Genomic DNA, 18,808 nt, shown 5'->3' on the forward strand with positions numbered 1-18,808 from the left:
AGTATAAAAATCGCCTAAACCAACTGGATAAGTGTGACGAGCAGTGCGCGAGTTACCTGCATCATGTGACGCGAGTGCGCGCAGCATGCGCCCGGCACTGCGGCGAGTCTGCGTCTCATTGTTGCACAGGAGCTCCATGAGCAAGTCCAGAGCTCCGGCCTCCTTGAAGACTCCAGCCAGTGGCCCAATGGAGGCGTAGGCGCTCAGCACGTGGATGATGTGCGAGATGTTATGCGTAGCTTCGGGGCCCGGCGCCCGCTCCACCTGCCGCCGTGCCCTCTGCACCAGCTTCTGCACATCCCCCTTCATCAATGCAAACTCCTGGTCCTCCAGGCCCGTTTCTCCCAAAGTGTTTCGATGGCCAGTCCCGGTGGTTGCCGCATGCACGTCATTCTCAATTCCGCTTTTAGAGTCGTCGCTGCTGCTGTTCATGTCCGCCTTGACCCAGCCTCCCCAGGTTCCCTCGGGCTTGCGGTTCCCTAGCAAGCCACCGCAGCAGGCACAAACCTCCTCTTCGCTCATCCACATGAGGATGTTCTCGGACTTGCCAGCAGGATCACTGGCAGAGCTGCAAGCCACCGGGCTGCCACCGCCGCCACAGCCCCCGTTCTCCTCGGCCGAAGAAACATGCCAGCGGATCAGGTATTCCACCAGACCATTATACGTGCGACGCTGACGGAGAAGTTCCACCGGGCACGCTTGCACCCCCGTTGCCAACTGCACCATTACAGACCCACCCTGCATGTTGCCCATTCCAAGTCTGACAGCAATAAGGGGTGTCCTGTTCAACAAGCGAGAAAGAGCATGATCAGTACCCACATCGGTTCAGTTTCGCCGCTCAATTAACGTTAACTTGACAGAAATTTGAATGCCGAAGCTTGTACCGTCAGTTTTGTTGCTTACATAAGTCGTAAGGAAGTTACAAATAATCATTTTCTCCGAAAATAAATTTCTAAAAAGTTCTCAAATGTTACATTTTGTACAAGTTATTGCTGTAACAAAGAGGAAAGCCAACTTGTGCAGCTTGGTAATAACGCGTAAAACGTTGCGCTTTGTGTTAAATAGAATAAATTCAGACACTAGACAAGTGTGAAGCCGTCTGGCGTCTGGTTTGAACCACTATTTTTAGAAGCCTCTGCCGAGTTGGGAGCACAAATCGTCCTCGTGTTTGTGACGACGATACTGTGAGCGAAGCCACCCTGGCGGCCTCACATCCCACGGAGTCAATCTGCCTCAAATACCAACAGAGCCAATATGACCCTGACTCGGTGGTTTCGCTTGCCGATCAAGTGGCCACCACATTTCTGCCAAACACACTGATGAAACCTCGCCGGGGGTTGGGAGGATAAAATGCTTCTCCTTTTAAAGTATAACGCCATTTTTGGCATTGACATCATGTCTTGTTGCACCAAACCCTTTAAGTCCCATGCAAAAGCTAACTATAACACCCCATCACATAAATAATTTAAGGCTCTTTGTCAATCCACTGCTGGATTAAGACCCACGCTGCCAACTCGATTACAAACAGGTTACCTCTTGTCGATCCACTGCTAAATTACGGCCTTCTCACGCCATGGCAGTGATATAAGTTGTTTCGCCATACTTCTCCACACTGGTCAAAATGTATTAAAGGTGGGGGGGGGGCTGGACCGGTTCATCTCTCATTCGACACTTATGTTCGCCATGGCTGAGAATCGAACTTTAGGTTGGTGGATTCATAAACCCGTGCCGTAAGTACCGTGCTAATTCTCCACCCAATGATCCCAGAATACAATGACTGCAACACCATTATTTACACTTCATGCGGCAGGCATAGCGTTTCAATGCGCAGTTTAATTTGTACGATTTTAAACTGTCGCAAAAAAGGCACAAGTCTTAACGTAGCAGGGCATGTGTGAAAATCATCAAGGCCGACATCATTAACAGCCGCATCACTGACGCTCTGGTTCCTCGGTTTCATTAGGTTTCGTTTGATCACCACAGTACAGGGACAAGCCACCGCAAGACAAAATGTTAACAGAGTTCCATTGCAAATGACACAATCTAGATTATTCCACAATCGAGCCCACGAACCCTGCCACCATGCCCCAGCGCCAAATCCCGAAACTCCACCCCCCAAAACACACAACTACCGACAACCTAGAACACTAACAATCCCCTCCACACCGACAAAACAACGTACCAGCGCGTAGAATGGATCAGTATAACCTACATTTAAAATCTAAAGCAGAAAAGAGACGGAATGTGGGCGGCCTAAGTGTCCGCGCGCGGCCTACTCGGGGAAATAAAAATAAAGCCTCGGCCTCACCTGGCCAGGCCGCCGGAGCAACCGCGGGGCAGGACCCACGCCGCGGCGCAGAGATTCCGTAGCGCCGCTCTTCGCCGCTGTACCCCCCGCAAGGGTCTAATCCCCTTCCTCGGGGTCCCGACCCCAGCACCCCCCCCCGATCAATCCGCGCCTGGGGAGGGGGGGTCCTTGGACAAGAAGTGAGGAAGGAATGGACAAGAAACGAAAGGGGGGTAAAGCCCGCGGAGTAGAGGGCCAGCAAAGCGTGACAGCGACACCGGGAATCCGGCGCCTCGCCGCGCGCTCACAGCCGCGGGCCGCTAGGGGGAGCGCTCAACGTGAGGGCCCTGGCAGGGGGGGGGGGGGGGCATTCGATAGGGGGGAGGGGGGGCTAACCATGGGATGGGGGGGGGGGTCTAACCGTGGAGAAGGGGGTCTAGCCGTGGGGATGGGGGGTCTAACCATGGGGAGGGGGGTCTAACCATGGGGAGGGGGGTCTAACCATGGGGAGGGGGGGTCTAACCATGGGGGGGGGTCTAACCATGGGAGGGGGGTCTAACCATGGGGAGGGGGGTCTAACCATGGGGAGGGGGGGTCTAGCCATGGGGAGGGGGGGCTAACCATGGGGAGGGGGGGTCTAACCATGGGGAGGGGGGGTCTAACCATGGGGAGGGGGGTCTAACCATGGGGAGGGGGGGGTCTAGCCATGGGGAGGGGGGCTAACCATGGGGAGGGGGGGTCTAACCATGGGGAGGGGGGGTCTAACCATGGGGAGGGGGTCTAACCATGGGGAGGGGGGTCTAACCATGGGGAGGGGGGGTCTAACCATGGGGAGGGGGGGCTAACCATGGGATGGGGGGGGGGTCTAGCCATGGGGAGGGGGGGGGCAGCCATGGGATGGGGGGGGTCTAACCATGGGGAGGGGGGGTCTAACCGTGGGGAGGGGGGGTCTAACCATGGAGAAGGGGGTCTAACCATGGGGAGGGGCCTAACCATGGGGAGGGGAGGGGTCTAACCATGGAGAAGGGGGTCTAACCATGGGGAGGGGCCTAACCATGGGGAGGGGGGGTCTAACCGTGGAGAAGGGGGTCTAACCATGGGGAGGGGCCTAACCATGGGGAGGGGAGGGGTCTAACCGTGGAGAAGGGGGTCTAACCATGGGGAGGGGACTAACCGTGGGGAGGGGACTAACCGCGGGGAGGGGACTAACCATGGGGAGGGGGGGTCTAACCGTGGGGAGGGGCCTAACCGTGGGGAGGGGAGGGGTCTAACCATGGGGAGGGGGGTCTAACCATGGGGAGGGGTCTAACCATGCGGAGGGGGGGTCTAACCATGGGGAGGGGACTAACCATGGAGAAGGGGGTCTAACCATGGGGAGGGGTCTAACCATGCGGAGGGGGGGTCTAACCATGGGGAGGGGGGGTCTAACCATGGGGAGGGGGGTCTAACCATGGGGAGGGGGGTCTAACCATGGGGAGGGGCCTAACCATGGGATGGGGGGGGTCTAACCATGGGGAGGGGGGGTCTAACCATGGGATGGGGGGGGGGTCTAACCATGGGGAGGGGGGGGTCTAACCATGGGGAGGGGGGGGGTCTAACCATAGGGAGGGGGATTCTAACCATGGGGAGGGGGGGTCTAACCATGGGGAGGGTGGGTCTAACCATGGGGAGGGGGGTCTAACCATGGGGAGGGGACTAACCATGGGGAGGGGGGGTCTAACCATGGGGAGGGGGGGTCTAACCATGGGGAGGGGGAGGGGTCTAACCATGGGGAGGGGGAGGGGTCTAACCATGGGGAGGGGGGTCTAACCATGGGGAGGGGACTAACCATGGGGAGGGGGGGTCTAACCATGGGGAGGGGGGGTCTAACCATGGGGAGGGGGGGTCTAACCATGGGCAGGGGAGGGGTCTAACCATGGGGAGGCGGGGGTCTAACCATGGGGAGGGGGGGGTCTAACCATGAGGGGGGTGGTCTCGAGGGACGCCACCAAACTTCCTCCAAAACAAGGGTATGGGCACCGCTTTAAAATCGGGTCCATTAGAGGGGGTTGTGGGTTGAGGAACCTCCGTCAAGGCGGGCCAAAGACACCTGAACTCTTTGCTTTATTTGCAGTGAAAAAGTATTGTTGAGCTCTGTTATCACTACAGTACTGTACTCGACACGAGCACAGATTGGGCCGGTGTTGTAATACTGTTTGCTGGTCAAAGCTGGGAGTGAAGCACCCGGTTACTTGTTTGTTGTTCAATTTTAATTGATATAATTCAACTTCATTGTCAGACATAGGTCCCGCGGCCCGCGCGGCCTGCTAACAGTAACTTCCATACGGTCCGCGAACGATATTCACATGTCAATGCAAACATCGTAGCCACACGAATCGGACACCCGGGGCGAATGTTTGAGACCGGGCAACACAGCACGATGTTTATAATTCGCGTGCGCTCGGTCGCTTCAATCGCTGCGAGGGCATTCTTGCAGTGTTTGAGCGGGTGACTTGCCAAATCAAAAGATTGGTGAGTTCACATTTTGGGGTCGACTCAGCCATTCCATCCATCCGGGATCCATAACAGTACGTAACCACGTTGTGGGGAAGTAAACAGCGATTGCCCGATGGTTAGATGAATATCTGCCACGGTAATGTGGAATTTCCACGACTCACTCGGGACTGTAAACAGGAAATGAACACCACTCCATGCTCAACTGAGCAGGACAACCACTTTTAACTTTCGTTTGAATGATTAAGGCAGAATCAACAAGACTCACTAAACAAACGAGACGAAAGACAATCACTGTATTGTATCAAGCCTCGGCCTCAAATGGTGACAATTCATCGAATTGCAGCGAGGGAGAATTTTTATAAGCCTGCTAGGTATAGGCACATTCTGACAGCAGTGGCTTAGCTTTCCGAGTGTGCAGTCATTGTGCAAATGCACTGGGACGTATTGGTCAGCAAAGCCCAGACGTCAGGCTATTATGAGGAGTGGGGACACTTTTGAGGGAGTGATCCCAATTGAATTCCTCTCTCCAGGACCGATGCCGAGACCACACGCCACACCAGTGTGACACATCCAAAGTAAATGGTGGCAGAAGGCGTAGTTCTCAATGAGTTTTGTTTAGCGGCCCGAACAATGCGAGTCACCTCGTCTGTGATAACCAGGCAGGGGGCAAACACGGGGCGCAAGGCAGGGCGTCTCTTTCTCTGGTTTCCGCAAACGGCCCCATAGAAATGTCAGGAAATTTAGCTGCTTTCGGAAGAAAAGTGCCACAGCGATGAGGTCACCGATCAAAACAAGAACGCTGCACTTTCAATAATAATAATATAGGACACGTGCTTCGTGTTGTTGATTTTAGACTAAATTCGTTTCGCACAATATTAGTCACAGTTCACGTTGACGATATTGTTGACATTTACTGATGCCCGTGTTTTATCCAAAAATCTGACAATGCAATTCAAAGTCTGATTCGCTCCGAACTCCCTAAAGATTCTGTGGGCCAGGGATTACGGTATTGTTAAACGTTTCCAGCGGGTAAACCCGTAGGGCCTGGAGAATAATCCATGCGATCATAGGGACAACATGCAAACACCAAATGTACAGGCGTCAGGGTCGGGATCGAACCCACGACCTGCTGTATAACAGGCGAGGTAGTTATCATATCGGCACCGTGGCGCCCTAAGACACGCCTTCCCTCTGGTAAATAATTTCCCCATCTGCTATCAGAATGAAATGTGTCCCGTCATGCAATCTATATATATAAAATCGTGAATCTGTCTGTCTGTCTGTGTGTCTGTGTGTCGCCGGACCATATGCACTTTCATTGGACGGCGGTTGCCCCTGGCAACGGGTAGCGACGCCTTCGCCGCTTTCATTGGACGGCGGTTGCCCCTGGCAACGGGTAGCAACGCCTTCGCCGCGGGGTGGACGCCATTTTTTATTCCTGTTAAAAATAGGCGCACGCATTAACACGCGACTCTCAGGTAAATTCATCAAAGTTTCACGTCCTCTTCACTCCCCCCCCACCACAATGTGTGCAATTACTATTATAGGGTCGGTCGATTATTAAATTATAGCGATTAGACAGTATTATTGTAGCGCGGGGGGGGGGGGGACCGCACCCGTACCAAGCCTCAACCAGGTGGGAAAATCAGGCGAGGCCGGAGGCTCTGCACGGTGCTAGGCCTCGACACCCACCACGCGACTCTGAGGTAAATTCATTCAAGTTACACGTCCTCTTCACTCCCCCGCCACCACAATGTGTGACATTACTATTATAGGCTCGGTAAATCATAAAATTATAGCGATTACACAGTATTATTGTATCGCGGGGGATCGGCGCGCCTCACTAAAACCCTACAACGGATCGGCGCGCCTCACTAAAACCCTACAACGGATCGGCGCGCATCACTAAAACCCTACAACGGATCGGCGCGCCTCACTAAAACCCTACAACAGATCGGCACGCCTCACACAAACCCTACAACGGATCGGCGCGCCTCACTAAAACCCTACAGCGGATCGGCGCGCCTCACACAAATCCTACAACGGAAGCGTAACGCATTGTAGTGTCGTGGTTAGCGCGCCACGCTACGAACCCGGCGACCCGAGTTCGATTCCCACTCACGGCCACCACCGGTGACGATTATTTGAACCGGACCTGGGCCTCCCCTAGGTCGACTCAGCCTCAAACGAGTAACTGGTGTGGTGTGTGAACATCGTCACTGGGGAGACAAAGGCGGCCGGGCCTGGTGAATCCAAGTTCCCGGGCGAAGCCGGGTAGTAAAGCTAGTACACTGTAAAATCGAAAACGTAAAATTGAACAAAAGTTCAAATGATCACACATCGCGGGAAGAGAACACATTCCAGTATTTCCCACAAGACCCAAACATAGCCTAACCAATAACCACACCAGCCAAACTGACCCGAACTATAGCATTAAACGTACCATACGAAAACATCAGAGTCTGGTCCTAACCATAACTAAACTAGCCAATGGGACAATCGCAGGAAGCGTAAGGCATGGGGCAATATTGTTTAGCATACCAACCGTAAGAGCTTAGTGCAAACCCTAACCACACCAGCCCGATTCGTAATCCTAACTAAACTAGCCAATCAGCCAGCACCTAACGTAGTTTTAACATCAACAACATCAACATGATCCCTGGTTGTATCCTTAAGCACACTATCCAATCAAGCCCTCGTCTTGACCCAACTAAACTAGCCAATCAGCCAGAAGCTAACAAGCAGATGCTAGACTCAATCCTAAGCACACTGGCCAACAAACTCTACCCAAACAAACCAAAAGCACAACCTAACCCTTAATCAAGCAGTGGATTCAGAAATGGGCTATACATGATGATTGTCTAGTAGGGATGCGCTTTTGATTGATTTCCACTTCATTTCGGAATTCACATTTTAGGAGTTACGAGGACAAATTCGCAAACAAGAGCAACGTTAAAATTACGTCCCTTCTTTTTTGAATCATTGGCGGCTGGGGGGGGGGAACATCGGAGCATCCAACATTTCGTATGTGTGCCCAATTTTCGAGGTATTTTCCCCCGATTAATCCGAACATCTGGAACATATCTCCCTCCCGACCTCGTTGCGCTGAATGCCAAGTTAGCAGCTGTCACATCACCGCCACTAGGGGGCTCAACACTCTACGGCGACAGTGGGATCTGCGGTGGGAACGTCACTGCTTTCTGCATGGGGATGAGGAGTATCTGTGGCTATATAAAAGCCCGCGGGGAACCATAAACACTTCCACATGAGCGCAACACGATGGAGTAATTTTACCCGTCTCAGCGGACCTGCCACAACAAGCTCTACCCATTCAAATTTACAGCCCTTTGTCAATTTCACTGTTGGATGAACCCCACCTCTTCACGGTCCCCCCGGCCATGTCGGGATTATTTGACCATACTTCACCCCACGATGGTCAGTGCGGGTTCATGATGAACGGGGGGGGGGGGGGAAGAGGATGTCATCACAGTTGTCGCCCGCCACTGATGTCAGCCGTGGCTTGGGATGACAGCTCAGGTCGCCTGCGTTCATGGCGCAGTGTGCGTCAAGCACTGCGCCACCGATCAACAGCTCCTTCGAGCAAATTACGCGAGTGTGCAGCGTTGCTACAACAACATGCATTGAGTTGAATTGACAAACAGTAATTCTAGATTTGAAGCTTTCGTGACTGTAAGGATTCATACTCGGTAAAGTCACGTAGGTAAAAAAAATGAAATCAAAATTAATAGACAAACAGTAGCCTGAGTTAAATAGACGAAGGTAATAGATTGAGGAACTATAACGTTTGCATGCAAAATTCTTGGTTTGTTCGTTGTCACGAAGGACGCTTTACTCGTTTGCTGTGAATTGATGTTTTTGTCTGTGCGTTGTTGTGGCTGCACTCACGCGCCAGGGATGTCCCTTGCAAATAAAGCCCGGAAACTGGCGAAAAGGAATCACCCGTGTAACAAATCATATACTGTACAACTTTTAACGATTTGAATACGTGGGTTATGCTGGTATCCCTTGATCCTGCGCTTTGGATGTCTGGGTTGGTGGGTTCGCGCTCTGAAACCGAGGAGCTAAGTTCGATCCCTGTTCCTCGTCTTAAATCATCTACCATTGTCGTGGATACCCCCCACCCCACGTCCTACTTCACCAATCATTGACCAGCACGGTGAAGTATGATCAAACAACCCCTGCGAGCGACCAGGGGCGCAACTATGGGGTACGTGGCAGCGTTATGCGACGCATATGGGCCCAGTCGGCCACAAGGAATCTCGATTTAAGAGAAAATAAACAAATAAAACATTTAAAGAAAAATTATTTGAAAAAAATTATTCATGAAAAATTACCTGCGGTCTACCATGGACTAAGCCCGATTAACGCAACTGGCTATCATCATATCAATAGAGCAGCATACATTTGCGCGATCTATCTCCTTTGAAGTTAATTGTACCTTTAAATGTGTTTTTATTCATACTGTCACTGTGAGACTGTCTTCCTCTAAAACCAATACACGGTGCAACAAAAATATAATACTGTATATGAAGTTATAGCCTACAGATGATTGTATCCGGGTTAAAATCATCCGTAGCTTTGTCAGTAAAAGTGAGTCGGGGTGAAAGGTGGTGGACCCATAGTCGGATCTTGCATAGTCCCGTTCACATAGGTCGTTGCGTTCCTGCCTGCTACTGACACGGCCTGCAGAGGCCTTCATCCAGCAGAGGATGAACATTGGGGATGTAAATTATAATTGCTCCTGCATTATTAGTGGTGGGGGGTTGGGGGTGGGTGCTTTTTCAGCGTGTATTGAATACAGCCATGGAAACAGATGGTCAAGAAACCACTCGGTCATTTATTTCAAGTAGCACGTCAATACGGACAGGATATGACGATGTGATAACCATTTTGTTCATTTCCACGTATTATAAACTACGTGAACGCGTGGTTCATTTTGAGCAATCAACAGGTTATGACCAACATATTTTAGCCATTTGTCTTCTCACCGCTGTAAGAAAACGTACACAAGCCCTGTTGTTAGCGGGGCTTGTTTGTCCATATTCCTCCACGCTGGTGAGTGCGTGTTGATCGGGGTGATCAATTAGGTGGGGCTCAAAAGACCGGTTCAAAATATCACTCGCCACTGACGTTAACCATGGCCGGGATATGAACAAATCGAGCTAACCACTTCTGCCGATCCCTCTTAGCCACTCATTTACATTTAAGATCTGAAGTAAAAAAAAAATTGCCACGAGATCAGACGCACTGCAACAATATTGTGGGTTCGATCATCACTTTTCCTTTTTGACCTTTCTGTATGGCCGTGGGGAAAAAAATATGATCTATAACGCGCGCAATCACCCACCCCGCCCAACATACAGATACACGTACTCGACTTACGTACATGTACAGCGCCTTTGTTTGTCCACTGCTGGATGACGGCCTTCCCACGTCATGCGGGTCGTAAGTGTTCCTTGACCACATTCCACCACGCTGGCCAGTGCGGGGATTTGTGAGGGCCCGCGAGGGAGCATGGAAATACAGCACAACAGTGGCTGTAGCTGCACTCCTCACTGTGGGAAAAGTGGCTCTGGATCAGCCTACAACACGTGATGTGTATGAGTATGGACTCTGGGTCACAGTGCGAGTGATATGATTATAGGTACTGTACCCTACATGCAGTCTTTACTAATCTTATATACAGAACTTTGAAATTAGGGGGCCACTCCTTATCTAATGCACGAACATACCCATGTCATGCTATCTCTAAACACGAAGAGGTAATCCATTCTGGACCCCAATAGAATGTTGATGATATAACAACTCGTGTTTAGTCTCTCCTTCTAACTAAAATCTCATGGAATGCGCCTGACCCACGTCAGACCTCTCGTAAGCTCAGCAGAGTTGAGTCCCCGATAGAACCTGGTTCGGACGATCACCATCCGCAGCAGTTTTATTGAAGGCAGCAGAAACAAAATAATCCATCGCTGTACCGCACTGCTATGCTCCCGCTGCCTTCACCAAGCGGAACTGGTCCAGCATAATCAAATAAACCCAAGCTCTCATCCAGCAGTGGACTGGACAAAGTGCTGTACGTGTCGTCCCCCTACGACGTTCACTTGGCAGTCATGAGATTCAGTGAGGCTTTCCCCGGGTAAACACGCGTGGTGGTTCTGTAGCAGTAGTCGTAGTAATAATGTACACATTCTCAGCTTGAGCCATACAATTGCACCTCCAATTAGCAGGGTTGACTTCCCTACGGTGCGAAAGAAGTTCAACATACATACAACGCAGAATTATGGGAAAGGAAACAGAGGGTGCGGCTCACCAATATGACTTATTGGATCTGAATAGTTTATAGACAAGGTTGTCAAAAAATAAGTATTTTGTAAAACATCAAATTAACCCATCACGCCATGTGCCAGCGTGCCCTGGTATACGCGTGGGTGTAAGTGAAACGAGGCTCGCGCTATGGATTGTGTTGCTGGCTTGTTTGTAAATCTTGTTCACCCTTTGAAAGCCTATGTTGTTTGCATTCGTCACCTCGCGTCAGAAACAATGCAGTTCTGGATTCGGCGTCTTTCGCAGAGATATCAGCCAGTGACACATTTTCAAGAGCCGCATGGCTCACAGGGCTATACCAAATAAATTAACTGAAATGAACTTAACTCTGTCTTTGGCATTCAGTGAGATTTTTTGTTGTTGCTATAATGTGCCATCGCAACGCACAATGAGTTTTGGGATTCAAAGAGCCGTCCATGCAAGCGTGACTTTGTTTCAGGGGGAGTGGTGGGAGGGGACATACGACAACTCGTGTGGGGAGACGGCACGACCATCGCTGTTAAACAAACCAAAAACTTTCAACAAGTGTCAAACGCGAAACGGAACGATCTGATCTGCGTTCGTCTATCACGCATTCAGCCCTCGCTCTCGCTCCATATGTGTATGAGACAATTGCCGTTCCAACATTTTAACTTGACCCCACGAATCTAGAAAGGGGGCTGAGTATTCAACAGTGGGGGGGGGGCTCACCCTCCTTCAGTGCCCCCCCACCACCATCACCGCCTGTCCTCTCTGTGGGATCGCTCGCTCGGTGGTGGTGGTGGTAACTGCGTGCGGGCTGGCGGGCGTGGTTATCGTGGGGGTTGGGTAGTGGTTGTTGGTGGTTGGTGGTGATGGTGGTGCCGGAACAGTGTGGAAGGGGAGGAGGAGGAGGGAAGACCCCTTCAAGAACAGCGGACCGGGGGCTGGTTTTGTGAAAGAGCCACTGCGGCGAGGGAGGGAGAGAGGGAGGGAGGAGGAGGAGGAGTTGGCAGTTCGGAGTTGGCTGAGCTGAGCTGGAAGAGAGAGAGAGGAGTGTGAGTTGGTGGTGGTTGGGGAGATTCTTTGCTGCGCTCTCCGTCTTGTTCAGCTGGCGGCTGCCGCGTCTGCAGCGGAGGAGAGCAGAGCGCCGCCGCTCTTCTACCTTGCCGTCCGTTGAACTTCTGTCGCACCCTACGTAGCCAACCGCGCTAATCGGAGGTGCGGGGAGAAAAGCGGAAAAACAACCTCGTCCGCGCACCGCGCCGGATGATGACAGCGGAGATGGCGATGACGGCGGGGTCCGTGCTGGGCAGGTTCACCGCCAGAAGCGCGGCCGCTGTCGCGTGCGTCCTGCTGATGTGCGCCCTGGGAGCCCGGCAAACAGAAGGTGACGACGAATTAGATCACCCACAGACACACACACAGACACACAGACATACACAGACAGACACACACACACACACACACAGACACACAGACAGACACAGACACACACACAGACACACACACAGACACACACAGACACATGCACACGCACAGACACACACACAGACACACACACAGACATGATTGATTTGGCGATGCTGCGTTGGCACTTGGCAGTGGCACACGTACACGTGTTGACAAAACAACTCCCGACACATCGTTACACTTACACTGTGGCCTTAAAGGAAAACACACATTTAATAGGCGACGTTTCGGGAAATGGGCCTTCTTCAGAGCACATATACTGTACATACATCGACATATACTAACACAGACGTAATTACACATGCTCTATGCTATTTGCGTAAAGATAAGTTGACACACATACACACGTACTTATACATATGGGTATATTAACGCATACGTATAGACATCCACTCACCCACTACATATACATAGTACACACATGTGAACACAGACGTGTTTAAATGCAAGACATACCCACGCGTACACACACGGACACACACGGACATCCACACACGGACATCCACACACGGACATTCACACACGGACATCCACACACGGACCTCCACAATACTACATACTACAGGCATGCGAACATTCCCACACAGTACACAAATACACGTGTACACTTTCATATTCCGTTACCGACAAACGCTCTAAGCGAGCACCTACGATGGGGTGGGTGGCCAGCATCACGCCCGACCGCCTTTGTCTCCCCGGTTGCGATGTTTACACATCGCTCCAGGTTACTCATTTGAGGCTGAGTCGTCCTAGGGGAGGGCCGCGACGGGTTCAGATAATCTTGTACAGGGGAATTGAGTCTTCAGGTCTACACGGCGTGCATCGCGGTTTCAAGACGGGCAAAATGTTTGTTTATTTGTGTTGTCATTCTGTCTTGTGATGTGACTTTGTAGGATGGACGTTGAGATTTCTATGGGGCACGGGGTGAACAATGAAGTCTTAATTGGTCTGTCATAAGGTAGGGCACTGATAAGGGGTTTATGCACTACCGCTCTCCCGACAGACAGAGACAAAGATCCCCCGTGTAGCCTGTAACAGACTGTTGGGGAAAGTGCTGTTAGCGAGCAGCGCCTATGAAGGCCAGAACGGCACACGAGGGGGTGGGTGGCCAGCACCACGCCCGGCCGCCTTTGTCTCCCCAGTGGCGATCTTACCATTGTACACGGCATTATTACGATACCCTTGGGTTAGCGCACTGTGCAGTGACCAGTGTGGTGAAGTATAGCGAGACGACACCCACCACCACCATCACCCCCCCTTCAGGGCACGCGTGGTGGCGTGGGGGTGGCATTTATCCATCAGCGTGGTTGATGAAGGGGCCGTAGGTTGGCACACAGCGAATGTGTTACAGACACGCACGCAGACTCTGCGGGCTGTATAGATGGTGACGACGATGATGATGATCTTTGAGACCGCAATTAACCCGGCGTGACGCGTGTTTCGTGTTGTGAGACTTCCACGGCGTTCTTCTCGGAACACTTTAGAGGGGTTTTTCTCTCTCTACAGATAAATTCTCTACCAGCGATTACGTAATGTATCATCATCATCATCACGCTCTCCCTCCGTCAACACAACGGCGATGATGATGATGGTGGTGGTGGATGTAATTCGATTGATGGCAGGAAGGATGGGACGACTCCAGTCAGGGCATTACTTGTCTCAATTCAGACCCTGGCCGACTGGAGTTCAACGTGCATCGTCGCTCGCTCGCTCACACGCCCCGTCGATCAACCTCGCTTCATGCCGATGTGAAACGAGAGGATTGGTGGTGGCCGTGATGATGATGATCATGATGGATTGACGCGACGTGTACACTCTCCCATCAACAACATGGACTGCAACTGGGGGAATCATCCTCGTCGGCGTCGTCGGAGAAGAAGCGTGCTCGACGATTGATAATGACATGCTGGAAAGGGAAGTTCGCGACTCGCTCGCGCTAATAATAATACTTAATCGATCACCATTAGCGCTTACCGCATTTCTCCGCATTATAATAAGGCACCGCGAATTTGTGCTCGGTGTCAACAGAGTTCTGCAAATTTCGTCTCACACACACACACGCACCTATCGGATTATACGACGCACCCCCAACGTTGAATATATATGGGTATGGAATGTGCTTTATAATCTGGATAAGGGGGGAATACGGTATTATTCAGACCGCTTTGCAAGGCGCCAGAACAAATGCAAGTGGGGGGGGAGGAAATTTGAGATAACTACTCACAAGTCGGGAGGGAAGCGACTGCGGACTCAATATTACAACGTTGACAAGCGACACCAACAGACGAGAACAAACACCACCGGGGACAAAAGCCAAACTTTGCCTCCTCAAGACGATTTGTGTTTGAAGTTGTGATGCCAGGCGGATGAGGGATGTGGAATGTTTGCTGACGTGTGCAGGATTCGTCGGCTGTTACTCGATGGGGTTGCGTGCAGATGCGAACGTCTGTGCGCTTTGCGCGCAGACGTTTGGCGACGAGCTTCTCACGGACTTTAGACAACAATCCCCTCTTAGGGGCCGTCCATAAATGACGCCACGCACCCAGGGGGGGGTGGGGGGGGGGGTCAGACATTTGTGACGATGTGTGACGAGGGGAGGGGGGGTTTGAGACATGTGACGTCACATCAAAATGCGTAACTTTAAATAAATATAGACAACACGTTCTACTTAATTAAATAGACTTTATAATAAATGTTTCCTCCTACAACATCAGAGTGCAGCGCCACATTAAATTCGCACTACAATGACAATAGTTTAGAGCGATTTGAAGCATGTTTTATTTTGGGGGGGGGGGGGCAGAGCTTTGTGACGTCATATTTGGGGGGGTCTGACTTTTTCTGACGCCGTGTGACGAGGGGGGGGGGGGTCAAAAATTGTCCAAAATCGCGTGACGTCATTTATGGACGGCCCCTTAGCCGCAGAGATCCTTTGCTCGCCCATAAACGTATCGACTAACCGAGTCCCATGAGTCCATTGTCAGGAGGATCCTGGTTATAAAGCACACATACACACCCGGGCACCTTCGGGCAATCATCGGGTAGCTGTGCGCGTTAATGTGCGTGAGACAAGATTTTTTAAGAGTTTTGTTGACATCGGGTAAACGTTTGGAGGCGCGTCTTGCTTTCTGAGACGTCTTATAATCCGGACAATAGGGTGAATGCAACGTTTGGCCAGTGTTTTACCTACTTAAAATGTTACCTATTTTTATTTGACCAGGTGTGGCCCACTGAGCTGTATAGCTTTTTTTCAGAAGCGACTTGGTACAAATTGTATCCCAAAGAAGTAGCTTATCGTGTGGACATTTATAGCAAACAAATACTGTACTCTAAGCGCACGTTTCTAAATGTGGAGGGAAAAACCGGAGGACCCGGAGAAAAATCCACATGACCACGGGGAGAGAAACACGCAAACTCCAAATATGCAGGCATCAACATTCGAGGAGGTAATCGTTCAAAGTCCTTTTCTCCGGACTGCCTGTTATATATATACACTCATGAGTAAACACATTCCTGTGGAGGGAGCTGGTAGGAACGTTGGGTTGCTCGGTCAATGGCCAGGGTCAACGGCGGCGTGGTGTATTCCGCAAATATGCCCGACTGTGAGGGCGGGCACAAGCCGGCGTGAGTAGGTTAAACGTTGAGTTTTATAAGGGCACCACGGGGTGACCGGCCCCTCCCCACCCAGCCCACCCCTCCCACCCCCCACCGAGCCCCAACCTCCCCACCCAGCCCCTCCCCACCCTCCCCACCCAACCCCTCCCCACCCTCCCCTCCCCACCCAGCTCCTCCCTCCCCACCCAGCCCCTCCCTGCACGACGGACGGACACAATAATCCCCTGTGGGCTGGTGGAACCAGTGGGCTCCTACCAGTAACATGTAATGTTGGAGCAACGTTGGCATGTGGTTCGAACTGTTGGACCAACGTTGACCCAACGTCGATGGGGTAGGCATCTCTAATTTGAAAACGTAAAACGGCAACCGAGTGCCTGATCTTGCTGCTACTGTTACGAACACATCTGCCAAAATACCGCAACTTTGTCGGTGGGTATCTATGTTTTTTCCACATGTGGATGTTTACGTCTTTAAGCCAAACCACATGGCTAATACTGTTGTGTGCATGTATGTTGTTGAACTTCTTTTGCATCGTATGTAGCTAACCGATCGTGATGTCATGTAAGCTCACGACAGCAGTAATCATCTATTTACACTGAGTCAGCCATGGGAGTTGTCATCAAATTATTTGTCACAATTTAGGGCCACAATTTTGATTCGCGAGTACTTTTCTTGTTTGTTAACAATGTGGTGAATATCACTGGTCAACACACTTTTTCTGGCATAAGGTATTCCAACGGCTTTAAGGTAATTTTGGGGTGCTGATTCCAGATATCCAATATTTTTTTTTGAGATATCCAATATTGCATTTTCAATAAAAACTGCAGAAGAAAAATATTAAATAATGTGGATATCTACATAAAATGATATTATAAACACACTATCCTTAAAACACAGCACCATATTTGAATACTAAAGCAGTCACTGACTCGCAACAACTTGCAATCATAAGTGACAGAGTTAATTTCGGGTAAAATCAATGAAAATTGGGTATGCCGATAGCATAAAAATGAGATGTGATAGAGCAAATCTGAGATCAGATTTGGAATCAGCACCCTGAAATTAGTCTAGAACAGCTGCAAAAGTCCAGGCCAGAAAAAAAAAAATTTTTGTTGACCAGTGTATTATTTGAACCTGTCTACGTGACTTTACCGAAAGACCTAAAGAATATGAATTCCTGCAGTCACGAAAGCTTCAAGTCAATGTGGTGAATGTAGGGAGGAGCTCTAACGGCTTGACGGGGTCACGTGAATCCACGACGAACTGGAGGTGGCTGCGTGGCTCAGACGTCCTCACCCAGACCCGGCACTGCCGAGATGATGGGTTCTCATCCAGGCGGCCACCCGTGGAGAGACCGCGTTCTCGAGTGGAGGCAGTTGATCCTCCCCAATTTATTTGGCTCTGCGCTCAAATTGACCTCATTCCAGCTCGAACAATGATATGTCAATTTAACACGTAGGCTTTCGCGAACAATATTATTCATAATATAGGTTTTTTGGGTCAGATCGCGTTATTTATAAATGTGTCGTAACCCTCCACCACCCGACACGGCCAAACGTGACACATTTCTTACTGTTTGGCCGTGTCGGGTGGTGGAGGGTTACGACACATTTATAAATAACGCGATCTAACCCAAAAAAACCTATATTATGAATAATATTTCAGTTTGGCTTTCGTGAAAACGAAGGTTACCCTCATATGCAGAGCGTGTGGGTAAGTGCTTCCTTCAACAGTGCGGACCGGAGGCCCCTTATAAGGATCTAAGAGGTTTATCTGTGATATCCGCTTCTGTGGACCATTTTCTAACACTGTTTTGCGAGAGATTCAAATGAATACTTAATCTTACGACCCGATGCCGAGAGCACAATTAGGATATAATTGGGGGAAATGTAAGATACATTTTAAAGTAAAACCAGTATTCCAGATAGTGACAACAGCAACTTCTGTGTTGAAAACGTGAACTTGGCAGTAAATGACACGCCTATCCGTGTCATTGGCCCTCAAGGGAAGTTATTTTGAGTGTCATTGGCCCTCAAGGGAAGTTCTTATGAGTCATTAATCATGCCAATGACATTCCTGACAATGATGTTGTTCCCTCGGGCTCCACTTGTTTACGTAGCAAAGTAGGGGTCAGGAGAGGCAGGGAGAGTGATTTTTGTGGCTTTCCAAACGTCTTTGTTTTTAAATGTGTCAGTAATTTGATTACAGAAATATCTTAGATTAAATCTTTAGTGCGGTGAGTTTATGGTCGCAGCCCATCTTCTTGGTTTTTTCGGTAAAGTCACGTAGAATGGAATTAATAAAATAATAAAAATAAAACATAATAAAATAATTCTCACGACGTTTCGGCCACAACGCAAGCAGCCGTCCTCAGGTGGAGAACAGGTCTGTTCATTCTACGTGTCTTTACCGAAAGAACCAAGAATATTAATCCCTGCAGTCACGAAAGTTTTAAATCCAAATTTAAAGGTCGCAGCCCAGTCACCAATGTCCGAATACAAAATAACGACAATGTTGGTTTTCATTCAATTGGCAAAATCCAAGCTCAGAGAATTAAAATATCGATTTGTCATGTTATGAATATTTCGCAATAGCTGGGCTCCCTTCGTGTGAAGGGTTCTCAGAAGTAGATCTCTG

At 50.3% G+C, this 18,808-nt stretch overlaps 2 protein-coding genes across 3 annotated transcripts in view; one reads left to right on the plus strand and one right to left on the minus strand.

The window, feature by feature from the left end:
* LOC133347274 (cullin-9-like) overlaps positions 1-2,571 on the minus strand; it is a 42,875-nt gene extending 40,304 nt beyond the window's left edge. Inside the window, exons 1-2 of the mRNA XM_061559403.1 lie at positions 2,309-2,571; positions 57-781 (exon numbers count right to left, since the gene is read on the minus strand). Of these exons, the coding sequence (XP_061415387.1) occupies positions 57-753 (697 nt within the window). The 5' untranslated portion in view covers positions 754-781; positions 2,309-2,571. The remainder of the gene's footprint in view (positions 1-56; positions 782-2,308) is intronic.
* A 3,817-nt stretch (positions 2,572-6,388) lies between these two features.
* LOC133347275 (tyrosine-protein kinase receptor UFO-like) overlaps positions 6,389-18,808 on the plus strand; it is a 76,322-nt gene continuing 63,902 nt past the window's right edge. Inside the window, exons 1-2 of one of the 2 annotated variants that reach the window (XM_061559406.1) lie at positions 6,389-6,489; positions 12,289-12,476. In XM_061559406.1, the coding sequence (XP_061415390.1) occupies positions 12,356-12,476 (121 nt within the window). In that variant the 5' untranslated portion in view covers positions 6,389-6,489; positions 12,289-12,355. Of the gene's footprint in view, positions 6,490-12,078; positions 12,477-18,808 lie in introns of those variants that run through there. The other variant, XM_061559404.1, reaches the window with a different exon arrangement.

This window comes from Lethenteron reissneri, chromosome 25 (assembly GCF_015708825.2).
Source record: "Lethenteron reissneri isolate LAM-NWPU_2019-01 chromosome 25, ASM1570882v1, whole genome shotgun sequence".
NCBI classification, from domain to species: Eukaryota; Metazoa; Chordata; class Hyperoartia; order Petromyzontiformes; family Petromyzontidae; genus Lethenteron; species Lethenteron reissneri.